The sequence below is a fragment of the Macrotis lagotis genome, chromosome 4 (assembly GCF_037893015.1).
Source record: "Macrotis lagotis isolate mMagLag1 chromosome 4, bilby.v1.9.chrom.fasta, whole genome shotgun sequence".
Taxonomy (NCBI): domain Eukaryota; kingdom Metazoa; phylum Chordata; class Mammalia; order Peramelemorphia; family Peramelidae; genus Macrotis; species Macrotis lagotis.
Genome location: NC_133661.1, coordinates 152,924,551 through 152,947,213, shown reverse-complemented (window position 1 = coordinate 152,947,213; position 22,663 = coordinate 152,924,551). Strand labels below are relative to the sequence as shown.

Below are 22,663 nucleotides of genomic sequence, written 5' to 3'. Positions count from 1 at the left end.
AGAAGAAAACAAAAGAACAGCTCCAAAAGTTACACGTTGAATTTATTATATACCGAAATGAAAAAGTGATGAACAGCAGAGATTTGAAGTATTTATATAATCCTTTTTTTCTATTTTTTGTGTATGGAAATGATGATTTTATTTGATGTTTGTTAAAGTTTGAAAGAAAAAAATAGATTCAATGTTCAGGGCACATACTAAGTATTTACATTTTTTTGCATTCATTCGTTTGCTCCTTAAACCAATCCCTGGCATAGGAGCCGATGGCTGCTGCCGCCAGGATCAAACTCGTGCCTTGGGCATCTCTCCTGGCTTCTTGAAGCTTCCGGCCTCGCGCTGGCGCTGCCCACGTGCCGGGTCCCCTGCTTCCGGTCCGCGGCTCGGCTCGGGCCCCCCTCGGAGGACGGCGCCCCCAGGGCATGGCGCGGCCGCCGCGCAGCGGCTTTCCTTCCCGGGCGCCGCGCCCGGCTCCCTTTGCGCCGGCATTCTGAGAAATGAAGGGGGAATGGCCAGGATGGCGGCCGAGCCTCCCCGTGCCCCGGCCCCGGAGGCCGGGCCTCCCCGCCCCTTCCCGGAGGCCTTGGGGCGTCTTGGGAGGACACTAGAGGGCGCTCGGCGGGCGGGGCTGGCCCGGGAGTCCCGCAGCCCCGCCCCGCTCTCCGCAGCCCCGCCCCGCTCTCCCTGCAGCCCCGCCCCTTCCCTGGGAGGCCCCGCCCCTCTCCCGCCGCGCGCGTGCGCAGTGCGGGCCGCGGGCCGACGTCTGCGCGATGCGGCTGCTGCTGCCGAGCCGGCGCTTGGCGCTTCCCGCTCGGGCCCCGGCGCCGGCCCGTCGTCCGTGCGGCGCCTCCCGGGGGAGGCCGCGCCAGTGGCGGGGCCTCGGGGACGGCCCGGCGGCGCGGGCCCGGGAGCGGCCCCCCTGGCGCGTGCTCTTCTTCGGCACCGACGACTTTGCCCGAGAGGCGCTGCGGGCGCTGAGCCAGGCCAGGTACCGGAGGCCCGGGCCCCGCGGGGGTGGCCGCCGGCCCGGGCCGTGGGGAGGGCCGCGGCGACCCGCCGGGTGGAGGCGCCGGGCGTCCCTGGAGGCCCGCCCCCGACGCGTGTGTGTGTATGTATGTGTGTGTGTGTGTGTGTGTGTGTGGTGTGTGTGTGTTGTGTGTGTATGTGTGTGTGTGTGGTGTGTGATGTGGTGTGTGTGTGTGGTGTATGTGGTGTGTGTCTGTGTGTATGTGGTGTATGTGGTGTGTGTGTGTGTGTGTGTGTGTGTGTGGTGTATGTGGTGTGTGTTGTGTATGTGGTGTATGTGTGTGTGTGTATGTGGTGTGTGTGTGTGGTGTATGTGGTGTGTGTGTGTGTATGTGGTGTGTGTGGTGTGTATGTGGTGTGTGTGTGGTGTGTGTGTGGTGTGTATGTGGTGTGTGTGTGTGGTGTATGTGGTGTGTGTGTGTGTGTGTGTGTGTGTGTGTGTATGTGTGTGTGTATGTGGAGTCTGCCCGCCCCAGGGGTGGGCCCGGATGTCTGTGTGTGTGTGTGTGTGTGTGTGTGTTGTGTATGTGGTGTGTGTGTGAGATACAAAACTGAGCATCCTGACAAGTCAGGTGGATCACTCCCCACCTTGATTCTTTTCAGTTCGGTCACAAAGAGATGCTTCACATGTGTCAGAAACTTGAATGTTTTCTGTCAACTTGGTTACACACCTTAAGGAAAGCAGCCTCTAACCTTGGCATTTCCCATTCTATCTTACTGTCTTCAGGGAAAATCAAGGGGACCAGCTAGTAGAAAATTTAGAAGTGGTCACAGTTCCCTCCCCTTCCCCAAAAGGACTGCCCGTGAAAAGTTACGCCCTTCAGGCTCAGCTTCCAGTCCACGAATGGCCCAGCGTGGGATCTGGGGAGTTCGATGTCGGAGTAGTGGCTTCCTTCGGTCGTCTTTTGAGTGAAGAACTCATTCTTAAATTTCCATAGTAAGTCCTCTTTTAAAGAAATTTAGAATTCAATACTCATTTTAGATGAACTTGGTGTTTTTTAAGATGTAGTTGCTAGTATTTGAACTTCAATTCTGCTTCTTTTCATCAAACAGAATCTGGGTTATCACGCAAAATAACAAGAAACAGGGGCAGCTAGGGGGCACAATGGACAGAGCACTGGCCCTGTAGTCAGGAGGACCCGAGTTCAAATTCCGCCTCAGACACTTAGTAATTTCCTAACTGTGTGACCTTGGGTGAGCCACTTAACTCCCTTGCCTTGCAAAACAAATAACAAGAAACAAAGAACTTGTTTAGTATGAGTCATCACCAAAAAAACACTAAGTGTTTAATTTTGAGTAGAACTGTACAAGGTACTATTACTAAAATAAATAATACTACAAAATCTTTAAGACTACAAAAACTGATACACAGATTGTCATAGACATGTACAGTATAAACAGTAACAAAATAATTATTTCAAGAATTAGAATATAGAATTGAATAGTTAACATAGAGATATTAAAAGGTTGTTTTGGGTTGTTTGGATAAATTGAGGGCAGCTAGTGTCTGAATAGATTATTATTGTTATTGTTGTTATTATTATTATTTGTTTTTGCAAGGCAAATGGGGTTAAGTGGCCTGCCCAAGGCCACACAGCTAGGTAATTATTAAGTGTCTGAGGCCTGATTTGAATTCAGGAACTGCTGACTCCAGGGCCAGTGTTCTATCTACTGCACCACCTAGCCTCCCCTGAATAGATTATTAATATAATTCACATTGTCCATGATTTTGGTGGGAATAAAATACATACTGGGTCTTCAGATCTTTTCCCTCATATTGTGATAAATCTTTTTTTAAAAAATATTTATTAAGTTCCCAGTGAATTATTATGGGACACTTTAGGAACAATGAATAAACTGATATGATTCCACATGAAAAGTCATTTCCCATAAATCAGAAAAAGTAAACATAATTTAAAGTGATTTAACAGTGTACCTAAGACTAATTTATGAACCCATATATAGATATATAGATATATATATATTAATTCCCAAATTTTCTAATCCAGTGGCATATTGAATGTCCATCCCAGTTATCTCCCGAGATGGCGAGGTCCTGCCCCTGTAATCCATACAGTGCTTCATGGAGACACAGTTACTGGGGTAACAATTATGCAAATCAAACCTAAAAGGTACAGCAAATTTCATTTTTTTTCAGTATCCTATATATGCTTTTCTAATGGTGATGCATAGTAACCAGTCTCTTCAATTTCAGTGTTAAAATTTAATTTTTTAACTCCATAAAAATATAAGTGAATATATATACCGATTTTTTAAAATCTAAACACAAACCTTAAATTATAAACTATTTTTTAGAGCATACAAACCCTTCATGAAGTGCTTGTACAATTTTTATACTTTTGAATTTAGACCTTCAGAAATTAAATTCCAATCAAGTGCTTCTTTTTTTGGTAATTCTAATTGTATAATATAGTTGTATATTTTAATAACTTTTCTTTTGCATGTTAGTTACAGATTCCCTATACTACTACAAGAGTTTAAGACAAATATAACAATTTTATAAATGTTACTATCATTTAATTTCTATAGCAGGAACAATTAAAAAATTTACAAATTGTCATTTCATTTAAACTTTTGTTCTTGAAACCAGATCTTAATACCTGTGTCTGATAGCATTATACATTGAGGTATATGAAAGCATATGTGTGTATGTGTGTGTATGTATATATGTATATGCATATTATATATATACACACACATATACTTGCATATACATGTATATGTATACATGCACATATATATAAACACTTATGAAAGTTTACATATTTACTGATGTTCTGATGAGTTAATAAAGTTAGAACTCTTAGATAAGCAAAATATACCTATTTTGGGGAAATAAAGATTAAAACAAACAATGCCTTTTCTAATCTTATTTTCATGGATGATAAACTCTTTGCATTTTTAGTAAAGATAAATATGTTTGTAGAAAGAGTACTTTCCCCTTGCCCATCTGGCTAAAGGTAAGTTCTCTTTTGTTCTACTTTTAATAAACATATCATGCTTTTTTTCTTTTTGAGAAAAAAATGTAAATTTTGAATAAAATTTACAGACTAGTTTTTGCTTATCCATTCTGCCTCTTGATTCTGTATTTATTTTCATTGTCAAAAGCAGATTACTGGGGCGACTAGGTGGCACAGTGGATAGAGCACCGGCCTTGGAGTCAGTAGTACCTGAGTTCAAATCTGGCCTCAGACATTTAATAATATTACCTAGCTATGTGGCCTTGGGCAAGCCACTTAACCCCATTTGCCTTGCAAAACTTAAGGAAGGAAGGAAGGAAGGAAGGGAGGGAGGGAGGAAGGGAAAGAAACAAAGAGCAGATCACCTATCATACCATCCTAATTCTCCCCTTATTTTGATGTTAGAGGTAGCTGTCAGGAACTAGTCAGATAGGCCTTCTGTGCCAGCATGTTACTGTGTCTTTAGTAAAGTCCAGGAGGTCAGAAATGTGAGCGTGGTGTGTTGTTCTTTACAAGTGTGGTCAGTAAGAGTGGTTTTTCCTTTCATTCTTCTGTTAGGTTTGATGTAGGTCCAATTATTAAACAAGAAGCAATTCCTGTACCACCTCAGTGCACATCAAAGGAATTAGAAACAGTTTTATCAAGGTTGGGTGCCAACATGGTAAGTTCTCCCACATCACACAGTAATTTCTTTCAATCAGTCAAATAGGGGTTTTCTCTGAAGTCTCAAACAAGGAACATTTTTTTATGCAGAATGTTAGCTCCTTGAAAGCAGGGACTATTTTCATTTTTGCCTTTGCACCCTTATTGTAGGCATTTAGTAAAGACTTTGAATTGAATGATGAGGTATTTTAAGCTCTTTTCCAGGGGAACAGTGATTTCAATTTTTTGTAGGTTAAATGACAGTTAAACTGACATTCATAGTCCTCTGTAATTTTTCTGTCTACCTTTTTAGCTGTCTGAATCCTTTTAAACATTCAGTTTTTTTTTCTTTCACATCTGCTGTTCTCATTCCCTGAAATCTCTTCTTCCTTTCTCCTTTTTGTCAAGTTTTACACTGCCTGTACAGCTACAGCCCCACTTACTGTGAAGTATTCACTGACCATCCAATCTTCTTTAATGTCTCCTTCTTCCACACCTCTTTAGCACCACTCATTTATTGCTTAGTTTATTAAGATAGAAAATTCATGCAGCATTATCCTTATTAAGTACCTTGTACTTTCTAAGTTGTATTCATTTATTGGAGGGTTTATAGATTGAAATGGAAAGATTATTGTACTTGGATTTTGGAGACTTGGGTTCAGATCCCAACTGTACTAGCTATAAAAGCAAACCATTTAACCTCTTCAAGACTCACTTCATCTGTAAAAAGGAGAAAGTAACACTTGCAACTCGTACTTTGTAAATGAGAGTTACTTATATACATGTCATTAAAAGAATAACTTGTACTTTCTAAGAACAGAAAACTGACTAAAAGCATGCAAGAGCAAGTTAATTCAGACTAAACTCATTTTCTTTGTGTACCTCCTTGAACTCCCTAGTACTTCTATTTTAAATTATAGAAAGGTTACAGTCTGGGTGGAGAGAATTTTTGTGACAGGAATCTCCCATGCAAATGAAATTATTGATCTCTCACATACTAGAGTTGTAGATCCAGAGGATTTATGGGGCTTTTTGGGGGAGGCAGGTGGTAATGATGTATTGCCAAGGTCACACTCTAGTAAGTATCAGTGCCTGAGACCAGATTTGAACTCAGGTCCTCCTAATTCCAGGGCTAGTACTTTATCCACTGGGCCACCTAGCTGCCCCCATTTTAACCCAGGGGATTTCCTAGACATTTGTCCAGGTTTTGGAGTGGCACTTGTCAGGTATCCCACTATATGGATAAGGTGGAGTGATGTGGTCTGGATGATAAAACAGTTAAGTGGTTTTAGAACTGGTTAAAAAAAGAATTGTAATTATTAGATTTTTTTTAATTGAAAGACCATCTCTAGTGGAGAGCTACAAGATTATTTTTGTTTCTGTCCATGTAATGATTTTTATCAGTTATGTGGGCAAGGTGGAATGCTTCTCAAATGAAATAAATCTATAAAGGATAGTTAGTATGCTAAGATGACAGAATTAGGATACAAAAATCTCATTGGGATATATCTAGCATAAAATTAATATAAATATAAAATCTTATGGTTAGGTTTAAAAAAGTCAGCTATTCATGTACAGAATAGGGGAGATATGGATAGACTACAGTTCACTTGAAAAAGACTTGGGGGTTTTGTTGACTCAGAACTCATTGTGAATCAATACTATGCCAGAGCAATCAGAAAAGATAATGCTTTTTTTTTTTTACAGAGGAAGTTGTAGTTCCATTGTATGCTCTCAAACCACATCTAGATTACTGTGTTTAGTTCAACTACATTAAAAATTGATAACCTGAAGGGAAGAGAACAGGATATGTGAGGGAATTCAAAATGGAAGAAACTGATTATGCACTGATCTGCTGATTTTTTTCAGTGACTATTCATGACTTCAGAGGAATGAGAATAAAGCATGTCTCCTCAGCAGGGAAATAGTGAATTATAGGTGCAAAATGAGGCTTAGCTTGTCAAATGTACAGTGTGTTGATGTGTTGTGCTTAAATTTATTTTTTTGTTAGAAGGGCATTTTTATTGCTGAGATCAAGGGGAGTTACTGGAAAGTAACAATGATATAAATTGAGCATCAAAAAAGTTGGGGGTTTTGTTTGTTTTTTTAAGAAAAGGGATTGGGGGCGGAGCCAAGATGGCGCTCTCTCATGAATCTTTCAAATTAAGGACTCTAACTAAATTTTCTAGAGACAAAACCCACAGAGGAACCCAGTGAGGGTACTCAAGGTACTCAAGGTAACCTGGAAAAGATCAGAAAGGCTCTGCTCCCCAGTGTTGGAAGGGCAGCCTGCCAGAACGAAAGTACTTCAGCCTCCCGGAGGCAGCCCCAGAGAGCTGGGAGCCGAGGCTCCCAGCAGTAGGGGAGTTTCCTGACCTACCCCCCCTCCCCCAGGGAGCACCAGGCATAAATTTGGGGAAGGGGGGGGGACCTCTGTCAGAGCCAAGCCCTCAGGGCACACAGCAAGCCCAGATCCAGGAAACAGAGAAGCAGGTGGAGTCAGTAAGCAGGAGCCCCCAGGGCATGAGCCCATTGAACCTAGGGAGGGGAGTGGAGAGAGAGAGACTGCAGAGCTCTGCCCCTGGAACAGGACTCTGGGGCTCTGACCACATTCAGATCCTGATTGCAGTCTAGGCCCCCCCATAGAATAGCAGGGCCTTCCCCCCCCCCCACCTCAGCCCCATAGCAGAGTAGGGCGCATATGGTCATTCACAGACCAGGAAGGAGGACAGAGCTTCACACACTGAGATCCTTGTGGGAGTGTCCCAAAAGCTCAGGAAGCACCCCCAAAACAGGCTTAGGCTGGGGAAATGAGCAAGCAGAGAAAAAAGAGGAACACCATTGAGAAATATTTTGCATACGAGCCCAAGAAGGATCAAAACACTCAGTCTGAAGATGAAGAAGCACAAGCTCCTGCATCTAAAGACTCCAAGAAAAACAGAAATTGGGCTCAGTCTATGACAGAACTCAAAAAAGACTTTGAAAATCAAATGAGGGAGTTAGAAGAAAAACTGGGAAAAGAAAAGAGAGAGATGCAGGAAAAACATGAAAATGAAGTCAGCAGCTTAGTCAAGGAAATCTAAAAAAATGCTGAAGAAAATAGCATGCTAAAAACCAGCGTAGGTCAAATGGATAAAACAGTTCAAAAGGTTATTGAGGAGAATGCTTTAAAAAGCAAAATTGGCCAGATAGAAAAAAGAGATAAGAAAACTCTCTGAGGAAAATAAATCCTTCAAAGAATAGAACTCAGGGAGATTGATGAATTTACAAGAAATTAGGATTCAATACTTCAAAAACCAAAAAAATGAAAAATTAGAAGAAAATGTGAAACATCTCATTGAAAAAACAACTGATATAGAAAACAGATTTAGGAAAGATAATTTTAAAATTATTGGAATAACTGAAAGTCATGATCAGGAAAAGAGCCTTGACATCATTTTCAAAGAATTATTACAGGAAAATTGCCCTGATATCCTAGAAGCAGAGGGCAAAATAGAAATGGAGAGAATCCACCAATCCCCCTGAGAAAGAGATCCTAAAACCCAACCCCTAGGAATATTATAGCCAAGTTCTAGAACTCCCAAGTCAAAGAGAAAATATTACAAGCAGCCAAAAGGACACAGTTCAAATATCTTGGAGCTGCAGTCAGGATCACACAGGACTTAGCAGCAACTACATTAAAAGCCCATAGGGTTTGGAATATAATATACCGGAAGGCAAAAGAGCTTAGAATGCAACTGAGAATCAACTACTCAGCCATACTGAATGTCCTCTTCCAGGGAAAAAGATGGACTTTCAATGAACCAGGGGAATTTCAAATGTTCCTGTTAGAATGGCCAGAGCTGAACAGAAGGTTTGATCTTCAGATACAGGACTCAGGTGAAGCATAGAGATTGGAGGAGAAGGGGAAAATATGAGGGACTTAATGATGATGAACTGCATGTATTACTGCATAGAAAAATGACACTGATAATACTCGTATGAACCTTCTCAGTTAATAGAACAGGTAGAAGAAGGAGCTTTTATAGTTGAAGCACAGGAGAAAGCTGAATTTGAAGATAAAATATGTAAAAATGGAATCAATAGAAAAAAGGGAAATGTAAAGGGAGAAAGAAAAAGGAGAGGGGGTAATAGGCCAAGATATTTCATATAATAAGATTTTTCTTTATTACAATGATAGGGAAGGGGGAAGGCAAGGGAGAATGAGGGAATCTTCACTCTCATCAGAGGTGGCTAGGAGAGTAAACAGCATATATACTCAGTGGGGTATAGGCATCTGGAGTAAGGGGGGGACAAGGGGCAAGGGGTGGGGATGTGAGTGATAGAGGAGAGGATGGGCCATGGGGGGAGAGTGGTCAGATATAACACATTTTCTTTTTTACTTCTTGCAAGGGGCTGGGATTGGAAGGCCTGTCCAGGACCATAGGGCCAGGTGGATGCTGGGCCTAAGGGGTGGTATGGGGGGCTCAGGGCCTCTTGGCCCCAGGGCCAGGGACCTGTCTGCTGTACCACTCAGCTACCCTACAGCAGAGTCAGAGTGAAAGGAGAGAGAAAATATAGTACATGGTAGTAGAGAAATACAAAAGTAGGGAGTTGTGATCAGCAGTGGCAATGGTGGAAAAATATGGAAGTAACTTTTGTGATGGACTTATAAAGAATGTGATCTACCCGCAACAGAGTTGGTGGTGTTGGAACAAAGACTGAAGTACATTTTTTATTATTATTATTATTTTGGGGGGGGTATAGGGCAAACGGGGCTGGGTGGCCTGCCTGGGGCTGCATAGCAGGGTGATCCTTGGGTGTCTGAGACTGGATTTGGACCCAGGTGCTCCTGGCTCAAGGGCCAATGCTCTGTCCACCACCCAGCCACCCCTACTATTATTACTATTTTATTTTGGGTCTTTTTTCTTTTTTTGGTTTTTGCAGGGCAGTGGGGTTCGGGTGGCTTGCATGTCACACGGCTGGGTGATTGTTGGGTGTACGGAGCTGGATGTGGGCTCCAGTGCTCATGGCTCCTGGGCTGGTGCTCTGTCCATTGCACCACCTGGCCATACCTACGATTATTACTATTATTTTTTTTAATTTTAATTTTTTTCTCTCCCCTTTTCTTTATTGCTAAAGTGAGTCTATATTTTGGGGGGAGGGGGTATTTTGTTTACTCATAAGAATATTTTATTAATGTATAAAAAACATTTGTACAAAATGAGAATAAATAAATATGAAATATGAAATAAAAGAAAAGGGATTAGATTTTTTTAAGAACATTGAATGAAAATTTCAACTTTGAGCTTAATATAAGAAAACAGAGCTGTTCAAATGTGGAATGGATGGCAGGAGATAATGAATTCCCTATTACCAAAGGTTTTCAAGATGTGGGTGAATGCTTTATTGGGTGTTTTAGAGGGGATTCCTTCTCGGTTGACATGTAGGTCTGTCTCACCTCTAAGATCTTTTCAAACTCTGAAATTTTAAGATATTATATTTTTGTTTGTGCATTGCATTGCATTCTGTATGTTTATTCAAACAATGCTGCCCTCCTTAACCATGATATCTCTGTATCCCAACTGCCTACTCTGTTACCCTGTAGCTCATCAATAAATATTTGTTCATGATAATTACAAAATAATTAAAGGGTAGGAACTTAAATCACAGTAAAAACATAGTAAAAACTATGCACAGCAATAAGTGCATATTGACATTACATGTTACACTTAGGGTATGTTAACTTTTCAGGTCTTCTGTTCTTCTGCCAATTGAATAATACCTTTCATGTACTCCCAATATTCTACTCCCATCCTTCTGGTTACCAATCCCACTCTTTTAGTCTTATTTCCTTAGAGTCATACTACTTTTTCTAATCCTTTGCTTTGTTTTGATAGTCACTATGCTTTTCAGTACCATATGCTTGCTTCACCTATCTCCCAACCTGTTCCACCATGCTTGCCAAAGTATTTTTAGATTATGACTCTTTTGTCAAGTGTGTTTAACTAAACTCAATTTTGTGAAGTCTGTAAAATTAAGTTACCATTTTTTGCCTTTAATCAGGAGTCGGGAAACTAAAACCCAAGTGCCAAACCTGACCAGAAGGCTGATTCTGATTGCAGCTTTAATCATGCTCTGATTTTTTTGCTTTTTTAGATACCAAAAAAAAACCCCTTATTTTAAAATTTAAAAACTGAGCCATTCCTCACTCCTAGAAGCTCACAAAAACAAACTGGCAATGACTAGTTGGATTTTTCTGAGCCCTGATTTAAGTTATTATGACAGAGAGGCATCATATTATAATGGATAGTATTGACTTTGAAGTCAAGAAGGCCTATATTCTGTTCCTATCTAAGACAATTTATCTTGGCAAGTCACTTACTATTTCTTAGCCTTAGTTTACTTCCTCATAATGGGAATAGTAGTAACATCAACCTCAAACAGTGTATCAGTTAACAATTATTAAGTTCTTCATATATGTCAAGCAGTATCCTAGAGACAGAAAAAAAATAGTCCCTCACCAAGGAGATTATAAATTAAATAGGTATAGTCAAGCTATATCTAGAATAAGTGGAAGATAATCTTAGGGGAAGGTATCAGTGGTTGTAGGATGGAGACAGGTAGCATTTTATATGAATTTTTGGGGTTTTTTTAGGTTTTTGCAAGGCAATGGGGTTAACGGGCTTGCCCAAGGCCACACAGCTAGATAATTATTAAGTGTCTGAGGCCAGAATTGAACTCAGGTCCTCCTGACTCTAGGGCTGGTGCTCTATTCACTGAGCCACCTAGCCACCCCTATAAATCTTTTTTTTTAATTCAGTTTTATTTTCTGTTCCAAATTCTTTCCCTCCTATTTCTTCCTCGCCCATCAAGAAAGCAAGATAAAGCACTCATAAATAATGTACATGTTGAACAAAACAAACTCCCATATTAACCACATAAAAAAAATCTGCACTCTGAATCCATCACCTTTTTCACCTGTAGCTGGATAGCAGGTTTCACTATGATTTTTCTGAAACTGTGGTTGGCTCCACTGTGTGGATCAGAGTTTCTAAGTCTTTCATCTTTATAGTATTGTATAATTGAGCTATCTTGAAATGATCCAGGATTCTAAGAGTTAGATATTTAAAGAGTGAGTATTCTCAGTATGGAAGGCATCCAGGACAAAGGCATAAAGATGGTTCTGTGTGAAGAACAACAAATGTGACAAGATTGTAGAGTGCTTGGAGGAGAGTGATATGCCAGAAATACTGGAAAAATAGGAAAGGGATCAGACTGAAGAGCTTGCAATACCTGAAATAAATAGGGAGCCACTGAAGTTTGTTATGAGGCTCAAAAAAAGATAATATATGTAAAGAACTTTACAGACCTACATAAATATAAACTATGTAAATATAAACTGATGATGATGATGATTGTTACTGATAAAAATGTTCAACAAAATTTGGTCAAGTAATGATCTCTGGGTTAGTTCACTTAAAGAACTAAAGTTGATATGGAACCATTGATAACTACTCTTAGTGTCTAGCAATTCAACAACTTCAAAATCTCACTTAACTGTCTTATTTGTCTTGCTTACATAACTATATCTTGTCCATAGGATTAGCATGGGTTACTTTGTGAAATGAATTGCTAAAATCTAGACTTATTATAGCCTAGAAAATACTATATATTTTACCCTGAGCTGTTATTTTAGAAATCCTGTCATAAATGGAGATGAGTTTAGTCTGTCTTGACCTATTCTTTTTTTTTTTTTTTTTTAGGCTTTTTTTGCAAGGCTAACGGGGGTTAAGTGGCTTGCCCAAGGCCACACAGCTAGGTAATTATTTTAGTGTCTGAGACCGGATTTGAACCTAGGTACTCCTGACTCCAGGGCCGGTGCTTTATCCACTATGCCACCTAGCCACCCCTTGTCTTGACCTATTCTTGATAAAGCTATGCTACATTTTCTGCAGCTCATTTACTGTGTTCAAAACTTTTGTGACTATGCCACTCCTCAAGGAGTTCCAATTTTTCTACTACCTTTAGATGAAAATTTCCCCGTTTAGCTTTTAAAGCCCTTTACAGTTTAACTGCAACCTCTCTTTATAGGATGATGATATAAGACTCCCCCCCACATACTCTTTGTTCTGACCAGATTGATTTCCCTGCTGTTTCCTTCCATGGCAATCTATTTCTTTGTTTAATTTGTCTCTGAAGTGTGTGATGTTCTCCTATCTTCCTCTTGGAAACTGTAGCTCCCTTCCATACTCAGCCAAAGTGCATCTCTATCTCTTTCATGCATGGACCCCTTTAGCAGGTTAGGAAGGACTTTCTCAGAATAATATTTTAAATGCATAAAATAAACTACATAAGACTACAAAGGAAACTAATTATATCATTATCAAAGGAAACTAATTATACCATTATCAAAATATTTCTAAAAAACAATCTCATAGACCCCAGGTTAAAAACCCCTATTCTAGAAGTTTGCTTATTCCCTCACTTGTTAGTGCTCTGTATATCACTGTATAGTTTTTTGATGTATATTTTACATTTTATTTGTGAACATATTTACCCTTATAGAATGTTAAGTTTCTTGAAGGCAGAGAATGCCTTCTTTTTGTTTTTATATTCTTACAACTTAGAATAGTATTGGATACTTAGCAAAGTATCTTTATCTTTAACTCTTTCCTCACCCTCAGCCCTTTTATATAATAGCTTATGTTGTCCTACCGATTTTATCCATACAATATTTCTCATATCTTACCCCTTCCTATTCCCATTGCCACCACTGTTGTAGAATTTTATGTTGCCTCTCTCTCTCTCCCTTCTCCAATACAGCCTTTACACTGTTGTCATATTAATCTTCCTTATGCGTGAATCTGATCATCTGCCCAAAAACTTTTTTTAATTGATAAATTTTGTTTTAGCCACATTAACATATTGTTCATTGTTTTCAGTTTGTGTCCAATGCTTCATAACCCCATTTGGGGTTTTCTTGGCAAAGATATTGCAGTGGTTTGTCATTTGCTTCTGTAACTCATTTTATAGATCAGAAATTGAGACAAACAATAAGTATCTGAGGGCTAGCTATGAACCCCGCCTTATTCCAGATTTGGCACTCTATTCATTGTACCTTCTATCTTTCCCCCTCTCCCCACCCCTGTACATTAACATGTATAAATAGATGTTCAAATAGATGAATCAGAACCAGAAACACAGAACAATAAACAAAACCCCCCTAAATTTTCAAAGCAAACTAATCATAGAATATGTAGAATGGAGTTGGGGGGGAGGGGATTAAGGAGGGAGATACTTCAAAGCGGCAGAAACAATTCAGCAGAAGGAAAAAAGAAGTGGTTGTTAATGATTGTACCAGACACTGTACCTTTTATCCATAATAGAAAAAAAATGATATCCTGGGTATTACCTTAAACAGCTACATATCAGAGTTGCTTCCTGTACTAACCATAGATTTCTTGCTAACTTGTTTTCCTTTTCATCATCACAATTGGTATGTGTTCTTCACAGTCATCATCCCAGATGGCCCTTTATTGTTTACTCAAGACGTTTTCTAGTCTAGCATTAATTCTTCCTTTCCTGTCTCTTTGTCCTGTGCTCTGTACTTTAGCCAAACTTGATTGCTTTTACCCTAGAACATGCCTTCTGTTTTCCGACATTGATGTGTCTGATTATATTATTTTCTATACTTGAATTACCTTTCCTCCCTTTCATTGTGCTTTGAAACACTACCCATCTATTACAGTCCATGAAAAAGACCAACTCTTGTCTCTTTTGATTCTGACTGTAACCACCTTCTCCCCCCTCAATCTTTATAGAGTTCTTTGTTTTGACCTTCAGCCATGTATTTACTTATCACCTCTTCTAGTTGGTTGCATATGCATCATAACAGTTTTCTCCTGCCTACCTTAGTGTTATTCATATAATAGGCACTAAATATCTATTGACTTGAATACCATCTGATTTTGCTTTTAGTGGAATGAAATACACTTTTTATTGAAAAAGAAAATGAGTGGAAATATTCTGAAGGCATAGTCTCAGTTTTTTTACAAAGGAAAGAGTTGAAGTGGTAGGAGCCAGGATTATAACAGACAAGTACTTATTGTACACTAGTCAGGAAGAGAACATTACACAAATGTCAGTAAAGTTTAAACAAATCCAAATGAGATTTTTTTACAAAAAAATATTTGAGACTGAACTAAATAGCAATTCTATAAAACAAGCAATTAGCATTTTGTTAGTGCTGTATAAATTTAAAGCATAGTTTTTCTGTCATAATACATACTAAAGCATCTTGATTTGAATTTTACTTAGTTACGAACAAGTTTGTGTTATTCTGTATGCCATGTGAAATGTATTCATTCATTAATACAATTAATTACTGGGGTGTCCATCATCAGAATTGAGAACTATTTTTTCCTTAGTATTATTGTAGTTGGCAATGAAAAATGCCTGATTAAATTCTTTAAACAAATGAATCATCAAGGATATAACTTTATTTGAACATTTAACTTGAAAAAATAAATTCCTACTTTATACAGAGCTCTGTGTTAGATTCTAAAAAAGATAATTTGATAAATCTGTGATATGTGAATACTCCCTTTAAGGGATGCAGTTCACAGAGACATCTTCACCTTCTTATATTGTGTGATTCATATCTCTCTTCCCATTCAGCTTTCTCAGCAGGTCTACCCATTGTACTGAGACTTTTCCCCAAATCTCTTGATCAATATGAGGGGCTATCCTTTACTTATTGCTCTTTCCTCACACATGACCATTCCATCTTCTTTCTTGGTCATGTATCTTCTTTTTGACATTGTTCATGATATTTCTCTTGCATAGTTCTTCAATGATACTGTCGAGATCTACCATACATCTCATTGCCCTTGAGTGATCCTCAGTTTTAGTTTTTGAATACCATTGAAAAATGGTATTCCATGATTTAGAATCTGATAGCATCAGAAGAATATTATTCTTTTAAAACATGATCTTTTGTTTCTGGGATAAGCTTGGGATGATTAAAAACCCTATGCAATTTCCCAAAGTCAGTTCAACTTATTCTCCTGATATTTTTGGCCTAGATTACTGTACATCTACCACATATATCCAGGTTACATACTCAGCTCTATGGGTTTTTCATATGCTAGACAATGGGTATTCTTTATCCTCTTAAGTTTTTTTCTTGTGTAGATAATTATGCCAAATGCTTTGGAATGATTATAGATTTCATTTAGGAAGTTCTGCAGTATTTTAGGAATCACTCCAGCAGCATTATGATGAATTGATTTTGAAGGTGCAGAAAATGGAAACAGAAGTCCATTAGACTTTTGTAGTAGTTCAAGTGAATGGCAATCAAGGAGTATACTAAGATGGTATTGCCTCATGAAATGGGAGAGGAAAAGATGTGTTAAATTGAGAAGCTTAACAGTTGTAGCAACACAGCTTGGTAACTGACTGTGGGGAGCAGCCAAAGAAAAAATAAATTACATCTCTAAAGTTGTGAGCAGGAGGAGACTTCTTGATGTGGAGGTACCACACATAGAAATAACGAAGTCATCAAAAGAGCAGACTGTTGTGGATATGTTGAGTTTGAGGAAGTATCTTAATATAATGAAGGTGGATTTGGGGTCGATGGACCAGGGTTCATATTCCAACTTTGACACTTTCTAGTGACTTAACTTCTCTGGGCTTCAGTTCCCATATATATAAAATGGAGGGACTAGAGAGTGTGGAACTAGATTAGACTAGATCATTTCTTAGGCTCCTAACATCCCTAAACAGAGATAATTCTGTGTCACACTGGATTAAAGTACTGGGCTTGGAGTTAGGAAAACCTAAATTCAAGTTCAACTTCAGACTTGTCTTAGCTATGTAATCCTGGGAAAGTCACTTAACCTCTATTTGCCTCAGTTTCCTCTTCTGTAAAACAGTCCTTAAAGTGCTGTGTAAATGCTAGATAATATATCGGTGATGAAGAACAGATGTGCCTCATGGAAATGTGGTTATGGAACTTAGGCTCTAATGTCATGGGAAAAGAATGGCTTTGGGAATCATCTGAATAGATTAACATTTGTTAATATTCATAATTTTAATATCTATATTAATATACATTACCAAAGGCCTTTTTGAAATTTGCATTATATAATAAGTAGCAAATAAACATAACCCCAGGGCCCTGGGATGAGTGACACAGTACAGCACCACTAGAAAAAGAGATTATTGTAAAGTCTGGTGCCTTATTAAAAATTATTTTGATAACATTTCAGTAACAGTATAGTACAGTAACTGATTCTGCTTCCTCACTCCCACTTCATTTGAAATAAAAAGAAGTTATACAGTATCAAAATTTGGTGTGCTTAAAGTAATATTAATTTTCTTAATCTCCCTTTTTGTAGCTTATTTCAGTTTTGAGAAATTTACCTGAAAGTTTAAAAAGTAAAAGGCAACAACCAACTGAAGGAGTAACATATGGTAAGTTGTTGCAGAAAATTCCACCTTGTGCTGAACAAATCCATTGGTTCTCTTGCTTGCCCCCTTTATTTGTATCAAAAGGGGAAAGTTGTTTACCTGCAGTAAATTTTGACCTGGGCTGCTAACAAACTGAAGCCCCATGTCAACCCTGCCCCAATGACTATATACCACAAAAGAACTAAGTCATTTATTTTTATTTTATTTTATTTTTTTTTAGGTTTTTGCAAGGCAAATGGGGTTAAGTGGCTTGCCCAAGGCCACACAGCTAGGTAATTATCAAGTGTCTGAGGCCGTATTTGAACTCAGGTACTCCTGACTCCAGGGCCGGTACTTTATCCACTGTGCCATCTAGCCACCCCAAAGTCATTTCTTTATTTGCAATCTCTTTACTTAATATTTTCACTCACAGAAGAGACAGAATGTGATATTGTGGGATGAACTATCTCAAATTTTTTTTCTTGTTTAATTGTTCTTTTTTAATTCACTCTTCTCTGAAGTTTGGGGGGGGGTATGTTTTTGTTTTGCAAATAGAAAAGTTGAATTTTAAATGTTATCTCCAGTGTCATTACAACTAAAATTTAAGCAAGAATCCCATTTCCCAGACTGTACTATCAAGAACTGAATCAAAGTAGCACATAATCTTATAATTACACAGAAGAATTATATCCCTACTTACTTTCTAATTTTATTTAAACAGAATCATTTATTACTAGACGTCATACTGATTGTTACCCTTGAGATCTAAGGTATTTTGAGAGAACTGGAATATATATTAATTGATACAATTTTATTCATTTCACTTTAAGGATGAAATTCCAACAGTTCAACAAAAGGTCTTAAAGTATCAATAGTAGCAGGGCATTATGCTAGACCAGGAAAAGATCCAAAGTGTAGATTAGACATCATTTATGCCTTTATAGACTTTCTAGTTTAGTAAAATGTTTATTTTCATTATTGACTATTTTTTAGCTCCCAAAATCTCTGTGGCCATGAGTTGTGTAAAATGGGAGGAGCAAACTCCTGAGGAAATATTACGGCTTCAGCGGGCCATTGGCAGCATGGTAAGACATCTTTGTCACTCTAATAAATTTTTTATGGAAATCACTTTTTTGTATATTTGAATTTAGACTAGACTGTATCACTAAATTCAAGAATATATTAAATATAAATAAAAGATTGACTTGTTTTCATGAGCAGTCAGATTCTTAAATTTCACATATCATAAATATACTGAAGTTGTACATATGTTAGTTTCTTCAAACACTTGCATTCGATTTTTCATTTTTTGCTGGCTCTGTGCCAGTTTCCCATCAAAAATGTTTTAAAGAGCTCCTGAAGGCATAGCCTAAAATTTGAATTTCTAAAAATTAGTCTCTGCATATTCTTATTGTCCTCTTCTAAGGCATTTAGAGTTCTTAGTAAACTTAAATCTTAATCATTAATAATATTTTAGAAACATTTTGGGGGCTCCAAAAGGTGAGTTTTCTAGATAAAAATATGAAACGGAGAACAATTTATCCAGAGTGTCTCATAAGTCTCAGTGCAGTTTTAAGTAAAACTTCTGGGACACCTTACTTTTTTCAGTGACTGGGTAGAGAAAAAGTAGTAATATTTAAACAACACATTAACGTTTTCAGAATGTTTACATACATCATCATTTGACTATCACAACATCTCTGTGAGATTAATGATATTTTTAATCTCCATTTTACAAATGAAGAAACTCAGGTTGAGAGGTCATTTAGTAAGATGTGAGACTATAGGAACTTGGGTTTTTCTTTTCATCTGTCACTCTCTGCACTACAGCAATGGTATTGGCTCAGCTATTAAATGCCAGAGATGACCAATTCTTGTAGCATGAAAGTATGTTATAGAAATTAGTGTTATGTGATGGAGATTAAGAAAAGAAATTAGAGGGAAGGAAACCAATATTTGGCTTTTCAGATATCTTTGATTTACTTAAATTTCTAACTTTTCAGAAACTTCAGTTTTCTAAAACCATTTTAATGAACATTTTTATATGATGCACAAGGAACCAAAAAGGCTATTTTTTAAATCTTAAAATACTCTTAGCCCCATAGTTTATGAAAAGTGTATTCTTTAAAAAAGTGTTTACTGCCTTAAAGAAAATCTGTATTTTTTAAAGAATTTTTTTTAACATAACAAGGAAATTGTCTTTCAAATACATTAAATCAGAACAGGTGGCTGAAGGACCTAAAGCTGTTTCATGGCATGTGTTTCTCCACATGCACTTATTACCACCTGCTCCATGGCATGAAACAGATTTAGATCCTTCAGCCACCTGTTCTGATTCAGTATATTTGAGAGATAGAGTCTTTCTCATATGTTCTTTTAAATTCTAGAAATGAACCAGTTTATTATGTACACAGTATAGTGCCCATAACACTTTCACTGTGTCTCATCCATAGTAGGTGTTCAAGAAATGCTTGTTAAATGATTTTTCCCAAATGGGAAATTTATCCTATAACCCAATTCCTTGTGTTAAAGGACTGGCTACATTTAGTAAGATGTGAGACTATAGGAACTTGGGTTTTTCTTTTCATCTGTCACTCTCTGCACTACAGCAATGGTATTGGCTCAGCTATTAAAGGCCAGAGATGACCAATTCTTGTAGCATGAAAGTATGTTATAGAAATTAGTGTTATGTGATGGAGATTAAGAAAAGAAATTAGAGGGAAGGAAACCAATATTTGGCTTTTCAGATATCTTTGATTTACAAAAAGTTTAGACAAAACTTAATTTGTCCTCCATTTCCTTCATTAAAAGAAGATAACTACAATTATTGTATAACATCTAATGATTGATGAGAAAGTTTTGGAGCTGTGTATTTTTTCTTTATCCCTATTTTGCATTCATTTTCAGATTCCATTGCAGACACTCTGGATGGATAGCACCATTAAACTTCTGGATTTCGTGGAAGTTAATAGTCCAGGCCTTTCTGGTACTAACTTTTAAATAATTTAAAAAAATTATGTTTTATGTCAGGTCAGACATGCCTAAAATGAAATTCTTTTAGGAAATTCAAATAAGGTTAGGTTTAATTTCATTAAGTAGGTTAGACTCATTAAGCAACATTTTCCTTGGAGTGTACAAGTGATCTAATAAATTTCATCCTGGTGATTGACATCAATGAAAATCCATAAGCAATTTGTTGAATACTTTTATTGGGGGAGGGCTCTTCAGCCACAGACTGTACAATCCTACTCTCCTCCAGTTCAGGCCAGTTCTAGACCAATCAGTACTAAGTCTAGTAGAGGTCTCATTTGAAATTTGGGTTCTAAACCCTTCCTAAACTCCTTTACCATCAGTAAGTAGTTATATCAAAAAAAAATGTTCAGTTAACACTTTGAGATTGACTTCTTAGTGTGATCACTATATTTTTAATGAGAGACTCATTCTGTCCTCCATGTTAGAAAATTTCTGATTATTTTAATGAATTACACTGGGTCCAGACTTTCAGATATTAGTGGGTAAAATGGGAACATTGGAGCAACATTGAGAGCTTTTCATCTAGCAGTTCTATCCGATTTCAGGTCCATCATTAAGCTCATTTAAAAAAAACTTTTCCCCTCATTTTCATTAAGCAACCATAAAGCTGCAAGAATGTTTGCTCTTTTTACCCCTCCTCTTTCCTTTTTTCAGATCAGAAACAGTCTGTTCTTCCAGGAACAATAATATACAACAAACAATCACAAACACTGTTGGTTTGTTGCAAGGTATAGCTTTCTTTGTTATTTCATTTGGTTATCTTTACCATCTCAGACATATATATACATGTATAATTGTTTATTCCCTTTGGTTATATTAAATAGTTTTAAACAGTAAAGAAATTCTCTACAATTTTCTTCAAAGCCATTTAATCTAAAGTATAATTTGTTAAGTGATATTAACCAGTGATATTTAATTGAGCACTCATTACTAACTGAAAATCTGAAAGGACATATAATGACAAATTTAATAAACATTTATTAAAATTCCTTTTATGTAACATAATGTTCTAGGTTCAAGGAAAGAGATGGCTATCTACTTCAGGGTCAGCATATCTTTTGCCTGGACTGTTGGCTTCCCGATTTCTTTACCTCTTTCTAGGCTCTTCCCTTTTGTTTCAGTTTTGTCTGTCTCAGCATCTCTCATGATGCCTGGCATATAATAGGGTTGTAATAAAAGTTTGTTGAATGAATGAAACACAGTCCTTGCCTTGAAGGAGTTTAAATTTGTGTTAAAGGGTGACAAATAACTAGAGTATGATAGGTGAAAGAGTATACAAAGTAGTTCTTTGTGATACCTAAAGGAGGAGAGATTTTAGTACTTTCTTAAGGAGGAAAAGTGTTTTTCTTTCGCAAAGCAAAAGCAATACAACTTTAGTTTCATAGCACAAAATATGTTTATTTTGAAATCTGCCTACTGTATTCCTGCTTGACTTGCTATTTAGGTGGAGACATGATTTCTAGACATTTTAAAACACATATAGGTTAGAATCAGTTTTGAATCTGATGTACTTACCTTGAGGGATTGTTTGCTTGGAATTCTTTTCCACTTAATTATTATTTCTGACCTCCCCTCAGCTAAAATAGACTTTTCTCTTGATTGTATTGACTGTATATTCATTTCCATTAGTCCACATCTTGGTTCAATTTTTTTTTTTATTTTATGTGTAGACATTCTGGTTTTGTATCTGTCTTTCCTGCCTTAAATAATAAGCTCACATAAGATAAAGTTGTCTGTTTGTAACTGGCCTGCAGGATTTAGAGCTGTGCCTTATGTGGTTATGCACTAAGGAAATCATTGTTTTTAAGAGTATCTAGAAAACTAAACTTTGCAGTTCTGTAACTACCTGTCTTATTGCTATGTATTTTATCCTATCTGCAGGGTGGCTGGATTGGTATACGGTCAATTATACTCAAAAAAAAACTTACAGCTGATGATTTCTACAATGGTTATTTGCACCTTTGGTTCCAGCAGAATTCCCAAGCCCAGCTGAAGGACTGCAGATTTAGAACTCTCAACCTTACAAAAAAGAAAAGTGGGAAAGAAACTAAATTGTTGCTATGCAACAGTGCATTGAGTATTTAGGAAAAAGATGGACAAAAATTTACTATCTGTGATTTAATAAATTTCATTTTTAAGAAATTACCACTTAATTTTCTGAAAGCAGCATCATTCCGAGAAGATTATTTGCTACAGATTTTTAAAAAGTCAATAGTTTCCACTTTACAAAATAACTGTCTACTTTAATGGCTAAGGTAATTTATTAATAAATGCATTTTTGTTCTATTAGGGAGTAAATAAAGTTGTATACTATTGCAAAATGTATAAAATTATCTTTCTAAGAGCATATACAGACCACTTATATCTTTATGGATATAAGTGTACCACACTTCACTCACATCATGTGTTATTTTAAAAATTTTTGTAAACTTAATTTTTTCCTTTAGTTTTGTTTTTTATATTCTTTCAGAGGTAGTACTTTAATTCATTTCTCAATGATTTTTAGTTAGTAGTGAACTTTTAAGTTTCTCTCCCCTCTCTCAAATCCATCT

General features: G+C 37.4%; 1 protein-coding gene across 1 annotated transcript; it reads left to right on the top strand.

Annotated features, from left to right (window-relative positions):
* Positions 1-752: 752 nt before the first annotated feature.
* On the top strand, positions 753-22,256 carry MTFMT (mitochondrial methionyl-tRNA formyltransferase). The gene is made up of 9 exons (XM_074234401.1): positions 753-985; positions 1,751-1,960; positions 3,033-3,155; positions 4,563-4,665; positions 17,027-17,102; positions 18,072-18,163; positions 19,986-20,064; positions 20,766-20,839; positions 21,993-22,256. The coding sequence occupies exons 1-9, from the start codon at positions 768-770 to the stop codon at positions 22,194-22,196; spliced, it is 1,179 nt and encodes a 392-aa protein (XP_074090502.1). The 5' UTR covers positions 753-767; the 3' UTR covers positions 22,197-22,256.
* The last annotated feature ends 407 nt before the right edge of the window (positions 22,257-22,663 follow it).

Bases quoted from the DNA above. Each gene is read 5' to 3' on its own strand.
- MTFMT (XM_074234401.1), top strand. From the start codon at position 768: ATGCGGCTGCTGCTGCCGAGCCGGCGCTTGGCGCTTCCCGCTCGGGCC. The intron at 4,666-17,026 runs GTAAGTTCTCCC...CCCTTTTTGTAG, and splicing joins CAAGGTTGGGTGCCAACATG to CTTATTTCAGTTTTGAGAAA. The intron at 17,103-18,071 runs GTAAGTTGTTGC...ACTATTTTTTAG, and splicing joins AACTGAAGGAGTAACATATG to CTCCCAAAATCTCTGTGGCC.